Source organism: Pelobates fuscus, chromosome 10 (assembly GCF_036172605.1).
Source record: "Pelobates fuscus isolate aPelFus1 chromosome 10, aPelFus1.pri, whole genome shotgun sequence".
Classification (NCBI taxonomy): Eukaryota; Metazoa; Chordata; class Amphibia; order Anura; family Pelobatidae; genus Pelobates; species Pelobates fuscus.
In genome coordinates, this window is record NC_086326.1 from 15,983,322 (window position 1) to 16,007,247 (window position 23,926).

Here is a 23,926-nt window from a genome sequence, read left to right on the forward strand (position 1 = left end):
TTCCCCTTTCTCTGGCCCTGTCCCCAGCAAGGTGATTTCACACCTCATAATGTTTGGGGCATGATGTGCCTCCTGGTCTTTGGGGGAACAGATCTCTCCACTCCTACTCAACCACTGTTTCATTGACTGATGCAAGAAAGTGCTGCTCTCTAAAGCAAGACAAACGGGAAATGGCTACAGGTTCTTGCACAAAAAACTGGGTGTTTGATAAAAAAATGTAGGGGAAGTGGCTCCATAAAAAATGCCTGGGGGGGGTCTCTCTGCCTCACAGACACATCATGGGGTGACTATTGGGTGAACAGAAACTGCTTTGGAGAGATTCGATTGTCTTTATGTATTGCAAGGACATCTCATCCAGCTTGCTCTTAAAATAATAGAGTGCTTTGACTAAACTTTTTTCCTTGTACTTTAAGATGTGGTTAAGAAAATACACAATTTAAATGTATTACTGCCAGTGCTTAAACAAGCGGACTGAGCTCGTTCTCACAACAGACATGTACAGTAACAGTTATGGTGGGTAAAATTATACCGGGCTCCTCGAATGGCAAATTAGTGTTAGTACAACATTGCTGAGCTTTGATGAGCAGAGAAGAAATTAGCACAGTAATTAGGGAATTAGGTAATTAGGGAATGTCACCTCTCTTACATCATTCTCGTAGACAGAAAACCAACTTTATTAAAGTTACAAACATGTACATGGTCAAAAATATAAAGTAGTCTTTAGAAGTTCCTCATTTTTATAAAAATGCATTGAAAATGGTCTGAAACAGCATGGGAGGGGCCAGCCATAGACCCCAGGAACCATAACAACTACAATAAGCTGTTGGACACATGGTGCTGTAATAACTGCCTGTGTGTTTATTTAGTTTAGTACGTCTTTTATATATATATATATATATAGTCTTGGGCCAAATGCTCGCCACAATAATATATGTCTATATTATTGAAAAGTATTAATACGCAATCTGACGTTCTTTATAAAAAATAAGTATTTATTCTACTTCAATAGCAAATCATAATATACTTAACAGATGGTATTTCTTAACGAATTTACAGAGTCGTCTTTGTATCAGCAATTCAGGACATCGGATCGTAGCAGGAAGAGCAAGAGAGCGTGGTCCTTTGTCCTCTGCCCTTTATAGCCCAAATTACGTCATAACATGTAGTTTAGAATAGCCATATAAGGAAATTCTCCATATAAAGACCACCCCAAATCTCTTATACAGCAAATTCCAGAGACCTCATGGTACAGAATAGGAAACACCATCTGTTCTGTTTAACCCATTAGACAGCCACACCTTAATATGTATTTGAATAGGAATATACAGAATATGCAATATTCTACAGGTGCTTAGAGTGACCCTATGCTATATTACCTTTTCCATATACTAATTTCACCTTCCAAAAATACTTAACAATTCCCCATTGGAAAACAAGTCCTCCTCTCCTCTCTTTTCTTAGCTGCAAGTTAATATTCCCTTGCTATATATTAAATGATCGTTTCAAACACCTAAATAACATCAGCTTGCTGAAGTGCTTTATGTGTGAAGAGTGTGTCCTCCTTTTTTTTCATTTTATAAAAAGTGCAGATTTGAAGATAAATTGCCACTTTGATAAATTAACCTTGTTTCACCCCCTGGCTGTCAATCATACAAGCATTCCTGTTACTTCCTGGTTTGGTTAACTCAGTGGAGCTAAACGCAAGAGGCAACAATTTCCCAGAGCAACTGCCTTGCAAAGACCTCTCAGCGAGCAGCATTGGAAGTCTGTGATTGGACAGCCACAGAAAGTCTGGGCGGGGTTAGAAAGGGAGGGCTTGCAAAGGCTGCAGACAAGAGATCTTTACCTTTTGCGAGCTGGTTTTATATCTACCCTCTATGAAGAAATGCATGGTTAAATGGGGTATATCTAGTAAAAAGTGATTTATTTACATTTTTGGTTTTGTACTTTTTGGTAGTGTCCAACTAACTTTAAAGAATAACTTTAAAGAATATCCTATTCGATTTGTACTTACGGTACATACTGGGAAATATATAAAGCTACTTTTAATGTATCCCCCAGCTTTGATTTCTCTATTATTTTTTTTAGATACAATAAAAACGATCGTCCTGTTTTATTTATTAGCCTGGTTTATTTCAAGTTCTGAGCAAACCAGGAGAACACAGAGGAAAAGTACAAGAAAACACAGAAAAACAAAGTAAATCAGTTTCCCTGCAGTCTGCACAAATAGCACAAATACAGCATGTTTTATCAGATGTTAACTTTGTACCAAGAAACAGATACACAAACATTTACCGATTGAGATGACCTTTACTTTATCTGCAAAGAAGGGTGACAGTGAAAGTGACTTCTGATTACGCAGTTTAAGCATCTAATGTGAATTTTTTTTTTTACAAAAAACAAACAAATGTAAATCCAGTTTCTTTTTACTGAAGATACTCTGTAACCGTTACCTCCTCTGAGGAACATTCTATAAAAGGAAGTGACCGAGTGCTAGACCACTGATGACCAGCCTTGGTGGTGCAGATGTTTACAAATGACCTTCTCCGTGATTCTCCATCAGCCTAAAGCCTGGCCAAGCCAGTTTGGACCTACCTATTATCTTTTAAATAGCTTCCATTAATGCAAAATTGCTAACGAGTTTTCAAAGTGAACACAGAATGCACGAATCATGTGGGCAACACGTTCACCCTTAGATTAGATGTACATTTAACCTATGCGCTGTGTAAATGTCACCAGGTTACATGTACAGATTAACAGATATGCTTAAATGAAGATCTCTTCCTACTCCTGATATGTGGCCGCTGATAAAGTCTGGGGAGGTTGGGAGAGCCAACATCTAACCATCAAATAAAGAATGTAGCATTCTCAAACACTGAATTGTAGCGAAGTAGTTTCATTTTATTGAAATAGTATTTTATAAAATCTAGTTGTAATCTCTCAATTTTATTGATAGAGATTTGCACAGGAGAAACATTTGTTTTATTTCAATTAATACATTTTCCAATACATTTTTTCGATTCATTAAATATCAGTTCATCCGAAATTCAGAAAATATCGATTTGGACTCATTTCAGTTCTTATGAATCAATATTTTCCGGATTTTGGACGAACTGAAATTAGAATATTAATGAAAAATTAAAAATTTTAGTTCATTTCTGAAATTCGGACAGCAATTATTCTTTATAGGGAATAAATGAATGTGGTCGTCACAAAATTGAAAAGTACCAATTTAGTGAGTTATCTGCTAAACCGCTGAAAGATCAAAATTAGGAAAACCCTTATCTTAATATTGATATTTAGTAGATACCTCCCTAATTTTCTATCCTTTCATGGCATTGCCACAAGGATACCAAATAAGGGAACTATCAGCTAAACAGCACGCTTATTTGGTATCCTTAAAAATGGCAAGGGCACATAACGGTACTAATTAGATGTATGGCACACACCTATTAACTTAATGTTTTTGCAAACTTTGTTGCAATCCCTCTGTGAATAATAATACCATCCCTTAATAATGTCTTGTGAATTATTTTAACTACATTTCTTATGCTCCAACAGAGATAGGCTTTTTTTTTAAACTTTCTCATATATCATTTTTATCTGCTAAGTTCATGTGTTTCCCTGACAAACGTATCATCGAAATATTAAATAATTATTCAGTTATTGCCCTTTTTTACTGCCTGAATCTATACAGGAGTCCATCTTAATAGGTATTAGACTTGAGAAGTGGATTTCAAACCATTTGCAATTTGTCCAAATTTTGAGTGATTAGTCGTCCGAATACCTGAACTCCAAAAAGCTATATTGGTGAATCACGAAACAAATGAAAAAGATAATGCACAAATCCATTTTGTTTGATTCGGGATTTGGGGTTCATTCCCTGGTTCCAAAAAAATGACTGAATGGAAAAAGATGATTTATAGTTAAGGGACAGTGACTAAATGTTGATTTTATTCCTAGTAAGAAGTGTTGTATAGAGGGGAAAAAAGGAAGAGAGGTAAAAAAATAAATAAATCTCTATTTACATGTTTTGGTTTGGCCAAATAGTTTTACCTGAAATGATCGCATGGATGAAATTGTCAAAACCACATGGGTAAATCCCAAACTACCCTCAACAAAATATTTGTTTTTCGGATAATTCCGTTTTCCATTGTGCACAAGTCTAATACCTTTAAACAAATGCAGAAAGTGGAACTAGGATGAACTTACCCATATAACAGAATCCTAAACGTCACTACAAATCCACAGGGAAGAAACAATATAAATATTTATTGTGATTAAAGTAAAATTCATTTTTTTTAGTAACAGGTAAGTCAACCCAACCCAATTTCATTTAAAGCTTTGCAGTTCAAAGTGTACATTCTAGGTTCATCTGCATCATATATGAATTATCACCTGTTAGATACTAAGTAGATACACCTGAGAATTGCAGATGACTTTACAATTCACGTATTTGTTAAACTGTCAATGGCCGGATACGCATTGTACGCCTGGGAGCTATTCCTGCTTATTACGAGGTGTGTGTTGCTCGCAAGATAACCTCTGGGGTAGATGGTTCTTTACACACAATTGTGCTTTATTTTGTTAATTTCTTCTTGACTCTTTCTTTTTTTAATGTTTTAACTAAACATTAAATTTCACAGGAGGCTACTAAGCAACCTAATGTTTCCATCAATGCTTTCCCCATAGACTGTTGTAAGCAGATCTGGACCAGACCAGACCCATCAACGCATCTATTATTTATTGCTAAAGCTGAAATCCTCGAACAGGGATGGGGGAGGATGAGATAAAACTGGCTTAACGTAGCGTTACAATATTATATGCAAGATCAGCGCCAAATGAACCATTAGGACAGCTTTATACCTACTGTCTGGGGTGATAAACCCAACAATAAGAGCGGAGCCATGCCAACGCAACAGCCCTCCTCTTAATTTTAAATGAGAGCATGTGTTCAGGAATGGGGGTTCAAATTTGTTTTAGGCATACTAATCTGACACCTGATTATATTTAAAATTTCCATAGCATATAATAAAGTTTAGTTTTTGTACATGCTATTTCGGAGTTCTCAGAGTATTTTGTGCGTCTTACATTCCATTTCCGTATTTGGGATATGATTTATACTTGGCATACTATGGGTCTTTATAATACTGTGCATTCAGCAAGGAAATAAGCTGACTACTTCGAGAAATACAGAATTCTAATATAAACAATGCAGTGGGGAGCCGCAAGCACTGTGAAATTATTGAATTCATTTGTTTTGTTTGCACTGCTGCTTATTTGTCTTTTCAAGCAGGGTACAAAGTGTCTCTGCTCCCGTTATACACAAAATGGTGGTAGGGACTGACAGAGAAAGTGATATCATATCTTACTTCTTGCTTGTCACTTATTCCTCACCTTTCCCATTGTTGGCCATCAGACGAGTCACGAAGAGCTGGAGTAGAAACCGTGGCAGGTAATGAGTTGTGCTCTGCCGAATAAGACACTTTGATCTTTTCTGTTTTCTGATCTTTTCTGTTCTAAACATTATATTTCAGGAAGAGAAGTTTAAAGGGGATGATGCCCTTCTACACAACAGTCTCCTCATTCTGGACTCTCATTATTCTTGTTTTTTCTTGACAACTCCTGCACAAGGTTTGCGCGTAAGAACTCTGTACGTCTGACCTTTATTTGATGCAATGTAGATCTCAATGCTCACTCTGCTTTCTACCTAACGCAGACGTAAGGTGTTCAATTTTAGAGTCCCTCATTGGAGGCCATCTGGTGACCTTGTTAATACCGATATGAGCTTCCAGTCATGCAAGTGGTCTCAATATGGAGAATCCCAGAGGGTCGTTTGGGAAGATGATGGCTTACATTTTAATAAGTGCACATCAATAACTATTAAAAATTCAGCAATTTATGGGTTGTCAGCAGGCACAGATTTCATTTAAAGGGACATTCCAGGCACCAATAAAAAAATAAAGCATTTCAAAGATTTGGTCTCATTAATATGCTGTATTTTTTGCATACTTAAATTCTTAATAGTTTTTGCACAAAATAAATTAATGTTTTGCAGAATGCTGCACCACAAGCCTACCTCTATAGCCATGCCCTCTCACTCCAGAAAAATACTTCCTTATTAAAGGTATATACACAGTGTGCTAAGACAGTACTAAAAGTACTGAGTGAACTGCTTTTAATGCACAACCTGGCAATAAAGTTTTGAGAATGCAAAAAAAGTACAGCATAAGCTACCAAATGCATTAAAATTGTGCCCGTAGTGTTTAAGTGAAATGTATGCCCGCTAATACCCATGTATTCCTAATTCTATAGTGAGTGTTCTCTTCCCTATTTCGATTCAGGTGCCCCCCTAAATTAAATAAAAAAAAAGGTAAAAAGTTTTTTTTTAATTGTTTTTATAGCATTGAAACTCAATTATAGTCAAGTAACTCAATCAGCCCTGCATTAGGGTATACCCCTTGTTTATACCTAAAAAAGGAAGACTGTATTGTACTGGTCCCCAGAGGAAGATTGTAGCAACAAGTGGGCTCCAATCCTGTTCAAATAACCATAAAGAGAAGACTGTGTGACAGGTAGGTTTGGACCCATGATCAAATAATGTTGGTGGTAACAAGTTCAATATGATCCTGTATACATTATCGTAGTGACAATACTGTATGTGGCAGATAATTTCCAGGTCTACACCCATGACCATAGAGAGAATACTGTGTGTGACAGATAGTCTCTAGGTCTGCACACATGACCATAGAGAGAATACTGTGTGAGACAGATAGTCTCCAGCTCTGCACCCATGACCATAGAGAGAATACTGTGTGAGACAGATAGTCTCCAGGTCTGCACCCATGACCATAGAGAGAATACTGTGTGTGACAGATAGTCTCCAGCTCTGCACCCATGATCATAGAGAGAATACTGTGTGAGACAAATAGTCTCCAGCTCTGCACCCATGACCATAGAGAGAATACTGTGTGAGACAGATAGTCTCCAGCTCTGCACCCATGACCATAGAGAGAATACTGTGTGAGATAGATAGTCTCCAGTTCAATGATCATAGCATAATGGTAGCAGCAGATGGATTCTGATCTTATTATCATGGAGATAATGTTTCAGTAGTTGTATTCCAGTTCTGTTTAAATTACCATAGACAGAGTTTCAGAGAGATCTCCTGTCCTGCACAGGTTATACACATTTGTTAGTTTAATGTCTTTTTATTTTTGATTTTTTTTCACTCAAGGCAGAATTGTGTTTTTGCCTGTGTATTCGTTTATATCAATTCTATTGCTAAATGGTTGCTAACACAATATAAAATACAGCAATGGAACACTATGTTTCAAGAAAACAAACGTTATGTGTATGCATTTTTTATAACAGCCCAGACTTTAATAACACAGAGGTCACCAGTGCACCACAAATTGTGTTAACTGCAATATATTCTGAAATAGAAAATGCTTGCACAGGAAAATCAAAACAATCAATAGAGATCAAAACGCATTTTCTGAGCAGCGAGGATAGCGCATTGCCGGGCACAATGGTAACAGTTCCTACCTGTGACCTTGACTGAATGATATTGATAATGCACCGTGCTGCTGTATAATACACTGCTACGGGGGGATATGATCCCAGACATGTGTCATTATTACTGATCAGACTGACTAGCTACACATTAGCCATTCCAGGTCAAATCATGAAACTAGAATTAGAACCTAACACGCTTATTGTTGGGCATTCTAGAATTGTAGGAAACAAGACAAACAACAGTCTTTTCATTTAAACTTCCACAAAGCAGTAAGGATATAAGGATTGAAACTCCCAGTAATTACTGACTGATAGTGGCCCTGACTCAGTGAGCATTGAGTGATAGTGGCCCTGACTCAGTGAGTATTAAGTGGTAGTGGTTCTAAATCAATGAGTAGTGAGTGATAGTGGTCCTGACTCCGTGATTATTGAGTGATAGTGGCCCTGACTCAGTGAGCATTGAGTGATAGTGGTCCTGACTCAGTGAATATTGAGTGATAGTGATCCTGACTCAGTGAGCATTGAGTGATAGTGATCCTGACTCAGTGAGCATTGAGTGATAGTGGTCCTGACTCAGTGAATATTGAGTGATAGTGGCCCTGACTCAGTGAGCATTGAGTGATAGTGGCCCTGACTCAGTGAGCATTAAGTGATAGTGGCCCTGACTCAGTGAATATTGAGTGATAGTGGCCCTGACTCAGTGAGCATTGAGTGATAGTGGCCCTGACTCAGTGAATATTGAGTGATAGTAGTCCTGACTCAGTGAATATTGAGTGATAGTGGTCCTGACTCAGTGAATATTGAGTGATAGTAGTCCTGACTTAGTGAGTATTGAGTGATAGTGGTTCGGACTCAGTGAATATTGAGTGATAGTGGTCCTGACTCAGTGAGCATTGAGTGATAGTAGTCCTGACTCAGTGAAGATTGAGTGATAGTGGCCTGACTCAGTGAATATTGAGTGATAGTGGTCCTGACTCTGTGATTATTGATTGATAGTAGTTCTGACTCAGTGAATATTGAATGATAGTGATCCTGACTCAGTGAATATTGAGTGATAGTGACCCTGACTCAGTGAGCATTGAGTGATAGTGGCCCTGACTCAGTGATTATTGATTGATAGTAGTCCTGAACAGTGAATATTGAGTGATAGTGGTCCTGACTCCCTGATTATTGATTGATAGTAGTCCTGAACAGTGAGCATTGAGTGATAGTGGTTCTGACTCAGTGAGCATTGAGTGATAGTGGCCCTGACTCCGTGATTATTGATTGATAGTAGTCCTGACTCAGTGAATATTGAGTGATAGTGGTCCTGACTCAGTGAATATTGAGTGATAGTAGTCCTGACTCAGTGAATATTGAGTGATAGTGGTCCTGACTCAGTGAATATTGAGTGATAGTGGCTCTGACTCAGTGAGCATTGAGTGATAGTGGTCCTGACTCCCTGGTTATTGATTGATGGTAGTCCTGACTCAGTGATTATTGATTGATAGTAGTTCTGACTCAGTGAATATTGAATGATAGTGATCCTGACTCAGTGAATATTGAGTGATAGTGGCCCTGACTCAGTGAGCATTGAGTGATAGTGGCCCTGACTCAGTGATTATTGATTGATAGTAGTCCTGAACAGTGAATATTGAGTGATAGTGGTCCTGACTCCCTGATTATTGATTGATAGTAGTCCTGAACAGTGAGCATTGAGTGATAGTGGTTCTGACTCAGTGAGCATTGACTGATAGTGGCCCTGACTCCGTGATTATTGATTGATAGTAGTCCTGACTCAGTGAATATTGAGTGATAGTAGTCCTGACTCAGTGAATATTGAGTGATAGTGGTCCTGACTCAGTGAATATTGAGTGATAGTGGCTCTGACTCAGTGAGCATTGAGTGATAGTGGTCCTGACTCCCTGGTTATTGATTGATGGTAGTCCTGACTCAGTGATTATTGATTGATAGTAGTTCTGACTCAGTGAATATTGAATGATAGTGATCCTGACTCAGTGAATATTGAGTGATAGTGGCCCTGACTCCGTGAGTATTGAGTGATAGTGGCCCTGACTCAGTGAGCATTGAGTGATAGTGGCCCTGACTCAGTGAGCATTGAGTGATAGTGGCCCTGACTCAGTGATTATTGATTGATAGTAGTCCTGAACAGTGAATATTGAGTGATAGTGGTCCTGACTCCCTGATTATTGATTGATAGTAGTCCTGAACAGTGAGCATTGAGTGATAGTGGTTCTGACTCAGTGAGCATTGAGTGATAGTGGCCCTGACTCCGTGATTATTGATTGATAGTAGTCCTGACTCAGTGAATATTGAGTGATAGTGGTCCTGACTCAGTGAATATTGAGTGATAGTGGCTCTGACTCAGTGAGCATTGAGTGATAGTGGTCCTGACTCCCTGGTTATTGATTGATGGTAGTCCTGACTCAGTGATTATTGATTGATAGTAGTCCTGACTCAGTGAATATTGAGTGATAGTGGTCCTGACTCAGTGAATATTGAGTGATAGTGGCTCTGACTCAGTGAGCATTGAGTGATAGTGGTCCTGACTCCCTGGTTATTGATTGATGGTAGTCCTGACTCAGTGATTATTGATTGATAGTAGTTCTGACTCAGTGAATATTGAATGATAGTGATCCTGACTCAGTGAATATTGAGTGATAGTGGCCCTGACTCAGTGAGCATTGAGTGATAGTGGCCCTGACTCAGTGAGCATTGAGTGATAGTGGCCCTGACTCAGTGATTATTGATTGATAGTAGTCCTGAACAGTGAATATTGAGTGATAGTGGTCCTGTAACGAGTATATACCCCTACACGCAGGATCCAGCCTAACAGAAGACAGTACAGAGGAGAGATACGTCTACCGGACCTTAGAGTGGCCGGACTCGACGTAATAGGATAAGACAGAGTCAGGAACGATCCGAGGTCAAGGGCACAAAGAGACAGCGTAAACGAAAACTAGCCGGGGACTGGTACACAGGAATCAGCAAGCCGGCAAACAGTACAGAAAAGGATAAAGCGAAAACGAAGTCAGAATACAAAGCCAAGGTCAAATACGGAGAAACACAACTGAACACAACAAGCACTAAAGGGAACTGTAGCAGAAACCACGATAGGGCAAGGAACTAAGGGAAAAGGGTAAGTATAAGTAGCCTTCAAACTAATGTGATTGGCTCCTGTCACTTCCACTCCCCCAACAGGTAAGTGTATGGGGTGATTGGCATGACAGGAGCCAATGGGAGCCTTTTTGCAATTTAGGCTCCCACTGTCTCTTTAAGAGCGCGCCCGAGATTCGCGGCGCGCTCTTAGCTGCAGGCGGGACACGTGACCGCTTCTCGCGGTCACTGCCCGCCTTCCTGTCAGAACAGTCGGACGAGCCGCGCGCGGCTCGTGCAGCCGCAGGACCGCGCGCGGCTTGAAGAGAGGACCGCGTCCGGCCCCCGGATAAGGTAAGTGCCGCTACAGTACCCCCCCCTGAGGACACGCCCTCCGGGCGGGCAGGACCAGGCCTGGCAGGAAAACGCGAATGGAAAGAACGTACAAGGCGGGGAGCATGAACAGCATCCGCAGAAATCCAACTGCGCTCCTCAGGCCCATAACCCTTCCAATGTACCAAGTACTGAAGCCGACCCCTAAGAAAACGAGAGTCAATAACAGCAGATACTTCGAACTCCTCATGACCCTCCACAGAGACAGGAGGGGGAGGGGGAGTATGCCGGGTATAGCGGTTGTGTACGTAAGGCTTCAACAAAGAGGTGTGAAATACATTGGGTATACGCAGATTCTTAGGCAGACCCAAGGCATAAGAAACGGGATTAACCTTATGTATAATGCGATAAGGACCAATGAAGCGGGGAGCCAATTTCATAGAAGGCACCCGGAGGCGAATATTCCGTGTGGAAAGCAAAACCCTGTCCCCCACAACATAGGAAGGAGCCGCTCTGCGATGCTTGTCAGCCTGAGCCTTCTGGCGGGCAGCAGAGTCCACCAAAGAACGCTGAACCTGCTCCCAAGTATTACGCAAACCAGCCAAATGCTCATCCAGAACTGGCATGCCCTGAGAGGAGAATGCAGCCGGAAGAACAACGGGATGCTGGCCATAGACAACGTAAAAAGGGCTTTTGCCGGAAGAATCATGAGTGGCATTATTCCGAGCAAATTCAGCCCAAGGAAGCAGGTCAGACCAATTGTCCTGATGGTGAGACACAAAACAACGGAGGTACTGCTCTAGAGACTGGTTGGCACGTTCAGCAGCTCCATTAGACTGGGGGTGGTAAGCGGAAGAAAATGAGAGGGAAATACCCATCTCCGAACAAAAGGCTTTCCAGAACCTGGAAATAAATTGGCTACCCCTATCGGATACAATAGATAAGGGAATACCATGTAATCGAAACACTTCTCTAGCGAAGATAAGAGCCAATTCCTTGGAAGTGGGCAACTTGCGAAGAGACACAAAGTGAGCCATTTTGGAAAACCGATCTACTATCATTAGGATGACTGTGTTACCATTCGAAGGGGGTAATTCAACAATAAAATCCATTGATAGATTAGACCAAGGTCTCTCGGGAACGGGCAACGGATGCAACAGCCCACAAGGAACTCTACGAGAGGTTTTCATACATGCACAAGTAGTACAAGCACTTATATAGTCAGTAACATCCTTACGTAAGGTATCCCACCAGAAATACCGAGAAACGGCTGACACTGTTTTGGAAATACCAGGATGTCCAGCAGTCTTAGTATCGTGATAAAGTGACAGAATATCCCGTCTCTCGGGAATGTCAACGAACAATTTATCATTAGGCCTCTCGCTGGGTGCCATGCCTTGTTTCGCTTGTATGGCCTGCAAGAGGGACGAGGAAATAGACAATATAGTAGTTGCTATTATCCTGTCTGGGGGAATGACAGGAGTGACATCAATCTCCTGTTTGTCAATAGTCTCGAATTGTCTGGACAGGGCGTCCGCTTTAGTGTTCCGGTCACCTGGCCTATAGGTGATTATATAATTAAAATGAGACAAGAACAGTGACCACCTAGCCTGCCTTGAAGACAATCTTTTAGCTTCGCTAAGGTAGGATAGGTTCTTATGATCTGTAAATATGAGAATAGGATCCTTAGTTCCTTCTAGCAAATGTCTCCATTCTTTGAGTGCTAAAATGATAGCAAGGAGTTCGCGATTACCCACATCATAATTCCTCTCTGCCTTGGACATTTGTTTAGAAAAGAAGCCACAAGGATGCAATGGCTTGTCAGGAGACTCTCTTTGGGATAAGACAGCACCTACCCCTATATCGGAAGCATCAACCTCAAGTATATATGGCAATGAGGGGACAGGATGCTGTAAAATAGGGGCAGAGGCGAACGTAGTCTTAAGAAAGTCAAAAGCCTGAAGTGCCTCAGTAGACCAGACACGTGTATTGCCATCCTTTTTAGTCATACGAGTTATAGGCGCTACTATAGACGAAAAACCTTTGATAAAACGTCTATAATAATTAGAGAACCCCAGAAAACGCTGGATGGCTTTCAGACCTTGCGGCAGAGGCCATTCTATGACTGCAGCGAGCTTCTGGGGATCCATCCGAAAACCCTCGGCGGAAATCAAATACCCTAAAAACTGGACCTCGGACTGGTCGAATAGACATTTTTCTAATTTGCAATAAAGACCATTAGCAAGAAGGGTCTTCAGAACTGTTGTAACATGTCTGTGATGAGCGTGAATGTCTGTAGAATATATTAAAATGTCATCCAAGTACACAATAACAAATGAGTGAATAAAATCCCTTAAGACATCATTAATAAATTCTTGGAACACTGCTGGGGCATTGCAAAGCCCAAATGGCATGACGGTATACTCATAATGACCTGACCGAGTGTTAAAGGCTGTCTTCCATTCGTGGTCCTTTTTAATACGTATCAAATTGTATGCTCCTCTAAGATCTAATTTGGTGAATACCGTAGCATGTTTGAGCCTGTCAAACAATTCTGTTATTAGAGGTATAGGGTAAGCATTTTTGATGGTGATCTTGTTAAGACCTCTATAATCAATGCAAGGTCTTAAATCACCTTCTTTCTTTGATACAAAGAAGAACCCCGCTCCAGCCGGAGAAGAGGATCTTCTAATAAATCCCTTGTCTAATGACTCTTTAATGTACTCCTCCATGACACGGTTTTCTTGAACCGATAGGGGGTACACCCTGCCCTTAGGAGGTATAGTACCAGGCAACAAATCAATAGCACAATCGTAGGGTCTGTGAGGCGGTAATTTGTCAGCCTCTCTTTTATCAAAGACAGTCTTTAAAGTTAAATACTGAGAGGGTATAGTCGTAGATAAAGGAGGAACAGTAGGAACGTTAATAGAATTCACAGGCGTGACTTCAATAGTACATGACTCATGGCAGGCTTCACTCCATGATTTTATCTGCCCTGTCTCCCAGTCAAAAATGGGATTGTGGGCACGTAACCATGGATACCCTAACACCAACTGTGAAGAGGGAGAGGTGATGACCTGGAACCGAATGGTTTCATAGTGTAGAACCCCTGTGTACATGTGTAGCGGTGCAGTCTCGTGAGTAACAACAGGAGATATCAATGGTCTACCATCTATGGCCTCAACGGCCAAGGGTATCTCCTTCTCTCTGATGGGAATATTGTTTCTCTTTACAAAACCAGAGTCTATAAAGTTCTCGGCTGCCCCAGAATCAACCAGGGCGTCTATGTTTTCAACTATACAACTCTCTCCCATATGTAAAGAAACAGGGAGAAGCAGTCGGTTAGGAGGCAAAGTAGGAGACTTAGAAATCACACCCAAGGCCAGTCCCCTATAAGGTCTTAGGTGCGAGAGTTTTCCGGGAGCAGAGGACACTCCTTTACCATATGGTCTCTCTTACCACAATATAGGCAGAGTCCCTCCCTTCTCCTATGTAATTTCTCAGTATCTGAGAGTTTGGCAACCCCTAATTGCATAGGTTCCTCTTCAGGTACTTTAACACTCTCCGGTATATTAACTCTGGGTTGAATAGGTGTAACAAAACGTCTATTCCTGTTCTTAGTATAGAGCCTGTCACGAATCCTATTATCTATATCGATGAGGTAGTCAATAAGGTCCTCTAAGGCAATAGGAAGCTCCTTAGCTGCTACCTCATCCAATATAGAGTCTGATAAACCTTCCATGAAGGCCGTAGTTAACCCATTATTGGTCCAATCGACCTGTGAGGCAAGGGTACGAAACTGTATAGCGTAATCAGCCACAGACCTAGAACCCTGTTTAACCCTCATTAATGCTCTAGCGGCATTCTTAGACCTTTTCATAGTATCAAAAGTTCTGCGAAAAGCTGTTAGGAAACTGTGAAAGTTATGCACCATAGGTCCATTAGCCTCCCAAATAGGGTTTGCCCATTCAAGTGCTTTGTCGGTAAGTTGGTGCATAAAGAACCCAACTTTAGACCTCTCTGTGGGAAATGAACGTGGATACATTTCAAAATGAAACTCTATTTGGTTAATGAACCCTCTGCATGTCTTAGAATCCCCTCCATACCTAGGAGGAGGCGTTAAATGTGCTGTAGCGTTAGGCATAGTCGATACTTCAGGAAGCAGGGGTGCAGGAGGGTTAGGTGCGGTTGCTGGAATGGTTCTAGCTAAGAGCGTCTGGAGAGCCTGAGCTATTTGATCCATACGGTGATCCTGCTCTACAAATCTAGCCTCATGGGTCGCCATCTGTTGAGCTAAATCTGCGGGGTCCATGGCCCTATCGTAATGTAACGAGTATATACCCCTACACGCAGGATCCAGCCTAACAGAAGACAGTACAGAGGAGAGATACGTCTACCGGACCTTAGAGTGGCCGGACTCGACGTAATAGGATAAGACAGAGTCAGGAACGATCCGAGGTCAAGGGCACAAAGAGACAGCGTAAACGAAAACTAGCCGGGGACTGGTACACAGGAATCAGCAAGCCGGCAAACAGTACAGAAAAGGATAAAGCGAAAACGAAGTCAGAATACAAAGCCAAGGTCAAATACGGAGAAACACAACTGAACACAACAAGCACTAAAGGGAACTGTAGCAGAAACCACGATAGGGCAAGGAACTAAGGGAAAAGGGTAAGTATAAGTAGCCTTCAAACTAATGTGATTGGCTCCTGTCACTTCCACTCCCCCAACAGGTAAGTGTATGGGGTGATTGGCATGACAGGAGCCAATGGGAGCCTTTTTGCAATTTAGGCTCCCACTGTCTCTTTAAGAGCGCGCCCGAGATTCGCGGCGCGCTCTTAGCTGCAGGCGGGACACGTGACCGCTTCTCGCGGTCACTGCCCGCCTTCCTGTCAGAACAGTCGGACGAGCCGCGCGCGGCTCGTGCAGCCGCAGGACCGCGCGCGGCTTGAAGAGAGGACCGCGTCCGGCCCCCGGATAAGGTAAGTGCCGCTACAGGTCCTGACTCCCTGATTATTGATTGATAGTAGTCCTGAACAGTGAGCATTGAGTGATAGTGGTTCTGACTCAGTGAGCATTGAGTGATAGTGGCCCTGACTCCGTGATTATTGATTGATAGTAGTCCTGACTCAGTGAATATTGAGTGATAGTGGTCCTGACTCAGTGAATATTGAGTGATAGTGGCTCTGACTCAGTGAGCATTGAGTGATAGTGGTCCTGACTCCCTGGTTATTGATTGATGGTAGTCCTGACTCAGTGAATATTGAGTGATAGTGGTTCGGACTTACTCATTGCTGACATAATCAGAATTGTTGATCTCAGTGAATCACAATGCATTCCCATAGGAATGATGATATTAGCCGAGGAGGCAGGTGGGTGGTGGAGCCAAATGCCACCCTAGCCAATGGGCATCTCCTTATAGAGTTGCATTGAATCAATGCATCTCTATGGGGAATGTTCAGCGTCATGCAGAGCGTGGGGATGCTGAACGTCAGTGCTGAAACCTGTGCATCACTGCCCCAGCAAGGCTGTCTGAGGAGTGGCCACTAGAGGTGTACCTAGGCTGTAATTATTCTAAACCATGCCTTTTCTCTGAATTAACCTGCAGTTGTTCTGGTGATTTTAGTGTCTCTTTAAGGTATAATATATCATTATTCAGGAGTATGTACAGCTCAATATAAACATTTTTAGCTTGTTGGTTTATGTCGTCAGTACCACTTTCCGTTTGAGTAATTACTATCACAGCTGTCTGTTTGGTAACATTTTGCACATTGGAAACAAACACATACTTAGGGTGATTTGTTGCTGTAATTTTGGAACAGCAAGATTTCACAAAAAAGCTCTGACCTCAGACTTCACCGCTTCGGAAAACGAGAGACTAATCTTTACACAATCATTGTCAAACAGACGATCATTTCTAAATGTAATTCAGGGAGAAAGAGGGATACCCACAGCTACGGAAATATTTAAGGATAGAAATTAAATCAACTTAATATGGATTCCATTTCGGGGAGCATAATACAAGTGATCAGAGCAGATTAAATGTTAGATGCTCTAAAACTAGTGATTAATCACAGGCCAATCATTAAATACTAATTTTAATATGTGTTCAGTATTTGATCTGCCCCTATATACTGTGCCTTTAAATCGGAATAAATGTTTCAATATTTCCTGTTATTTCCCTTTTAGTGGACGTGTGGCTGCTCTGTATTCTTGCTGAACACAGAATCTCCGCAGGCGTCCTGCGATTGACTTAACTCTGCTCTAGCAAGCTATTTCTGCGGTTACTATTTATTTGTAGATTGTCACTTAAAGTCGTTTCTGCACGAGTGAACCCGATGCAGAAGTTAACAGTCCTTTAAGGTGTAAAAAAACAGAGTTTTAAGATCAACGTAACTTTAAACATGTGCGTAGATTTAAGAAGAAAATGCTAAAAATAAACAAACAAACATAACAATATCCCATTATTCTGTTTAAGATATTTATTTAAATTTTACTTGTCAAGGAAAGATATGTTTCATTTCTTTCCTTGACAAGGTTAACCTAATAGCAGGAAGGGATTTATTGGGAGATTAAAAGGAACAGTCAAACAGGCTTATTTACCAATGGCTTTGATCAGCGCTGCGGAATCTGTGTGCGCTTTATAAATAGCAATAATAAATAAATAAATAAAACCAAATGAGTTAAAGCCGTATGATTGTAGACGGGGTTATTCGGACTGCAAAATCTGGACATGGTTGACGTCTGTATGTGGGGCGTTTCATAGCGAATTTACTGAGTTTGACACCTTTGCTGCCAGAAGTACCTTTGGCAGCGTCATTGGAGCATCATTAGCCAAAGCGGAATCGGCGTTCTGCACTGGCTGATATTAATTCTGTGCATACTGGACATCTGTTGTCAACACGCACAGTATGCTGGTGGCAGGCGTCCAAAGGGGACATGTTTCTCCTCATACATCCCACCCCTCCTTTAACTTTATTTTTTTTATTTTTCCAATGATAGGAAAAGTTATTCTAAACAAAAAAAGTGTTTTCTTAAAACTCTGGGTTTTAGTTGAAGTTTAATAATGTATTTTTTTTTTATTGCACTATTATGGTTACTTACTAAAGTGACAATGCTACCAGTTTGGCTACTTTGGCTTAAGATTTGAAATTCACATTGATCTCCCGATAATCCTCGCCTTAGTAAATAACTCTGTATGTACTGTACCGTTTAATATGAATTGTAGCCAGATACTCAGATATAAGACGTTGCTTAAGGTAGAGAGACAGTTTCAGAAGGCAGCTGTGATGTAAGACTGGACACAACGTGTCACAAAGTAACTCAAGCAAAGGTAACAGCTGAAGACAACTCCAAGTTCAGGGAATTTGTCATGGGAATAGAAACAGCTGAGGTTACTGGAACGTAACCGAGAACATTGATCATGCTCCTCTGGGGTACTTAGAATTCACATGACTCTGAAATCTATCCCAGCGATAGGCCTGTACTTTCATAAATACTTTAACACAGGAGAAGAGATGACAGAGCTGTATGTCTTGTTGGCATTTGGTGTTAGAAGGTAGAGTATAATCCTCCAGTTTGGCCCACATTATTAGAGATGGGGTGATCTTAAATAATCAGAGGTCGATACAAGTAAAAATAATTTATTGTTTTATTGTAATGTGTGAGAAACATGTATATTTGTGTATACATGACGATTTACATTTATGAAGCTGCGCAGTTATCATGTTAATTAGCAGTTATTCGTCAGGACGACTGAAGGTCAAACATGTTCCTTCAGTGTTATGATAGAGAGAATGGTTTCATTTTTTTTTTAAATGTCATTCATTTTAACTATAAACAGCCACGTGTGACCTTTCAAGCTATGTTTGCCTGTGAAGTTTGGTTTTGTCAATTCGATATTCCAGTTGGTTAATGTGCCTACTGTAGGTATTTGTGTGTAGCATGAAGATCACGGATCCAAATTCTGGTGGATCTACTCGGCCTATGTCTCCATCCCAGAGAGATAATATGAGTTTGTTGAATGAATATAATATTATGTTACTTGGCGTAAGATGATTAAATACACCTTAAATAAGAGAATTGCTCTATATAGGCACACACTTATTATTACTGAAGGAGGCACATGGTGTGGTGGGTAATGTAAACTTTGTGCTCGTTCGCTCTCTAGCTTGTTTGTTTGTGATAACTTTATGGAGGTAGGTTAATCAGACAACCCACCGATTGTCCATTCATTAATTTGAAACAAAATGCACAACTCTACTAAAGCACTACTTCTTTTTCATAACATGTACCTAGAAATATCTGCTGTATATTGGTAAATCAGACTTCAAAAGGAATAGAACACAAGAATAAGTCTTTCAGAGCAGGGATCCATCCATGGTGCTGAATGACGCCAAACTAAGGATTCAGAATTTTGTTTGCCATCACTGTCCAGGCTTTAAGGGAAATATATACCCCCCAATTATACTGCCTTGAAGATTTATCCCCCCATCCCTCTATCTACTGTTATGTCTGTCTTTTTATTTTGACTCATAGTAATAATAGTAACTTAGAGCTTCTCGTCAATAAAACTCACAATAATGTGCAGTGTTTATCACAGAGCTCCTCATCAATAAAACTCACAATGTGCAGTGTTTATCACAGAGCTCCTCATCAATAAAACTCACAATGTGCAGTGTTTATCACAGAGCTCCTCATCAACAAAACTTACAATAATGTGTGGTGTAAGTGAATATATCACAGGGCTCCACAGCAATAAATCTCACAGCCATGGGTGGTGAGTATAACTGTATCAGAGAGCTCCATAGCAATACAACTTACAGTAATGTGTAACATATATGAAGGTATCACAGAAAATCTGTTGTAATATCTTTCTGAGAGAATTGAAGAATTACACGCAAAACCCCCCCAAAACAAAACACTCTATATAGTCTATATCCCAGAACTCCACAGCAATAAAACTCACAGTAATAAATGTGCCGTGTGTATGAGTGTCTCACAGAGCTCTACAGCAATAAAACTCACAGCAGTGTTTGGTACATATTAGCTTATCAGAGAGCTGCACATTAACAATGTAAAGGCAGAATTATAGAGGTTAAACTGTAGCAAATATAATTCTAACAAATAACATGGCAACATTACCATAACAACATAGCTATATAAATAATATGTCAACATTACCATAACAACATAGCTATATAAATAATATGTCAACATTACCATAACAACATAGCTATATAAATAATATGGCAACATTACCATAACAACATAGCTATATAAATAATATGGCAACATTACCATAACAACATAGCTATATAAATAATATGGCAACATTACCATAACAGCATAGCTATATAAATAATATGGCAACATTACCATAACAACATAGCTATATAAATAATATGGCAACACTACCATAACAACATAGCTATATAAATAATATGGCAACATTACCATAACAACATAGCTATATAAATAATATGGCAACATTACCATAACACCATAGCTATATAAATAATATGGCAACATTACCATAACAACATAGCTATATAAATAATATGGCAACATTACCATAACACCATAGCTATATAAATAATATGACTACATTACCATAACAACATAGCTATATAAATAATATGGCAACATTACCATAACACCATAGCTATATAAATAATATGGCAACATTACCATAACAACATAGCTATATAAATAATATGGCAACATTACCATAACACCATAGCTATATAAATAATATAGCAACATTACCACAACAACATAGCTATATAAATAATATGGCAACATTACCATAACACCATAGATATATAAATAATATGGCAACATTACCATAACAACATAGATATATAAATAATATAGCAACACTACCATAACAACATAGCTATATAAATAATATGGCAACATTACCATAACAACATGGCTATATAAATAATATGGCAACACTACCATAACAACATAGCTATATAAATAATATGGCAACATTACCATAACAACATAGCTATATAAATAATATAGCAACATTACCATAACAACATAGCTATATAAATAATATGGCAACATTACCATAACACCATAGATATATAAATAATATAGCAACACTACCATAACAACATAGCTATATAAATAATATGGCAACATTACCATAACAACATGGCTATATAAATAATATGGCAACACTGCCATAACAACATAGCTATATAAATAATATAGCAACATTACCATAACAACATAGCTATATAAATAATATGGCAACACTACCATAACAACATAGATATATAAATAATATGGCAACATTACCATAACAACATAGCTATATAAATAATATGGCAACACTACCATAACTACATAGCTATATAAATAACATGGCAACACTACCATAACAACATAGCTATATAAATAATATGGCAACATTACCATAACACCATAGCTATATAAATAATATGGCAACATTACCATAACAACATAGCTATATAAATAATATGGCAACATTACCATAACAACATAGATATATAAATAATATGGCAACACTACCATAACAACATAGCTATATAAATAATATGGCGACATTACCATAACAACATAGCTATATAAATAATATGGCAACACTACCATAACTACATAGCTATATAAATAACATGGCAACACTACCATAACAACATAGCTATATAAATAATATGGCAACATTACCATAACACCATAGCTATATAAATAATATGGCAACATTACCATAACAACATAGCTATATAAATAACATGGCAACATTACCATAACAACATAGCTATATAAATAATATGGCAACATTACCATAACGACATAGCTATATAAATAATATGGCAACACTACCATAACAACATAGCTATATAAATAATATGGCAACATTACCATAACAACATAGCTATATAAATAATATGGCAACACTACCATAACAACATAGCTATATAAATAATATAGCAACATTACCATAACAACATAGCTATATAAATAATATGGCAACATTACCATAACGACATAGCTATATAAATATGACAACTTTACGGTTCTAAATAATGGATGTCCGTATGTTTATGATGTTTATGGTAGAAGCACGTGTATATCTGATTTAGTTTACAGATTCTATAGAGACTATTTACATTTTTATGATCATTTTAAATATGTATGTAATACTACTATGTCCTTAAAGATCTTCATTCTTAAATATAAGTGGATCAATCAAAATCACTCAACTACTTGGTTAACCCATCTAGTTCAAATCCTGGCCTCTCCACCATTCCTCAAGGTTATGTCTGCTTGTCATTGAGTTATCTGACTTTTGGTAACATTGTGGACTTATTTTTAGAAAGTCAAATTCTTTGAAAAAAAACACAAACCAACAGCGTAAAATGATATTGTATACTGCCATGGCACTTAAAAGGTTAATTTGTGTTCTCCCTTCCTTTTTGCTCCTGAGATTTTCATTGCGTTTGTTAACCAGCCAGTCTAAACAGCAGTATTCTCATATCTTGATACGGGGATTAACCCAGATGAACCCACACGTTTTAAATAATTCTCTCTGTGTACATTAAATCAAAAGGCACCTGTCATAATAATTAATGTTTCTATTCAAAGCTTCCAAGAGATCTTTACAATCCATTTCACAGTCATCAAACACTGAAAGGGTTAAATGAATTAAAGGCAGCTAATTCCCCAATTTATATTTTATAAATAATAAACTACATCGGTACCTGAACTGACAGTTAAGCAAGACATTTACATTCTGAGTCTCACATCACATCAGACTACAAATTCCTATTAACTCGGATGTTAAAGGAAGGATGGAATTAATTAGGGAACAACATTCTAAATATTTTGTGCTTTATAAAAAATCCAAACAGCAGTATTATAACAAGGAGCTATTGAAGATTGGAATGATTCAGAGATGTCTCTAAAAAAATATTTTTGGCTTAAGAAAATACATTTAATTTAAAAACAGACAGAAACATCTCATGCATCTGTTCATGAGTAAACCTGAATCATTTGCCATATATAGAAAGTACGTTAACCAATTTGGACAACTTTAGTCATATCTGGTCATCTCCAATAAACATCTTAGATAAAATTTAAATTCATTATTCTTTACCTTCAACGGCGACAGGTTCAAAAAGTCCAAACTGTTCCAAAACCTTTACAAACAATACTAAAACCACAAGAACAGCTATCATTTCAAGTCCTTCTAGGTTCATGGTGGTATGGTATCATGTCACCTGAAGACCCAAAATTCCAGAAGGTTTGATTTTCCCTTGTATCCTGTAAATTGCTCAACTCTTATCCAAACATTTCGGCCAATGGCAAAGGCATCATTGCCTGTAAAATTCCCATTAACAATGGAAGATAAAATGAAAGATTCTACAAGCATAAGGTAAAAAGACAGCTGCAGTTTCCATAAATGTTTTCACCTTATCTTGTAGATCATCCCATCAAAAAAAAAAGTCTTGAAGAATTATCTGGCAGAAGGATAAAATGTAGCAGTAGCTTGCCAAACCCAAGCACTTAGAGGTAGATGTTGATTGCTCTGAAGTCAAATAAAAGGATTCAAGTGTCCACAACCTCCCCCCTTCCTGCCTTCTTAGTTTGGGACTGTTTGAGTATAAGACAAAAATGAGAGAGGGAAATACACTGAAAATCATTTGTAAAAAGTTGGTAAATGTAGAGAGTTAGAATTAAAATGGAAGCAGGGAAAGTAGGAGAGAAGAACGGAAAAAAAATAAAAAGACAGAGCATGGGACGGAGCGAGGGGGACTTGCCCTCCCATTACAAAGACAACAGTAACATTGATTTGCTTAATGCAGTTACCATAGATACCAATGATAGACATTAAGTGTTCTCCATTTACGTTAGATGACACTGGGTTAAATGACTTTCAGGATAACCAAAACAGTAATACATTATCTGTCTCGGAGTGTTGGGCAATAGAAGTATGATTCTG

The 23,926-nt window shown here is 39.1% G+C and overlaps 1 protein-coding gene across 4 annotated transcripts in view; it reads right to left on the reverse strand.

Annotated features, from left to right (window-relative positions):
• Positions 1 to 23,926, reverse strand: part of KCNIP2 (potassium voltage-gated channel interacting protein 2) — a 395,028-nt gene that overhangs the window by 92,900 nt on the left and 278,202 nt on the right. Inside the window, exon 1 of one of the 4 annotated variants that reach the window (XM_063434931.1) lies at positions 23,081 to 23,218. The exons of the other annotated variants lie outside the window; for them this stretch is intronic. Within the exon in view, the coding sequence (XP_063291001.1) occupies positions 23,081 to 23,183 (103 nt within the window). The 5' untranslated portion in view covers positions 23,184 to 23,218. Of the gene's footprint in view, positions 1 to 23,080; positions 23,219 to 23,926 lie in introns of those variants that run through there. 4 annotated transcript variants of the gene reach the window in all.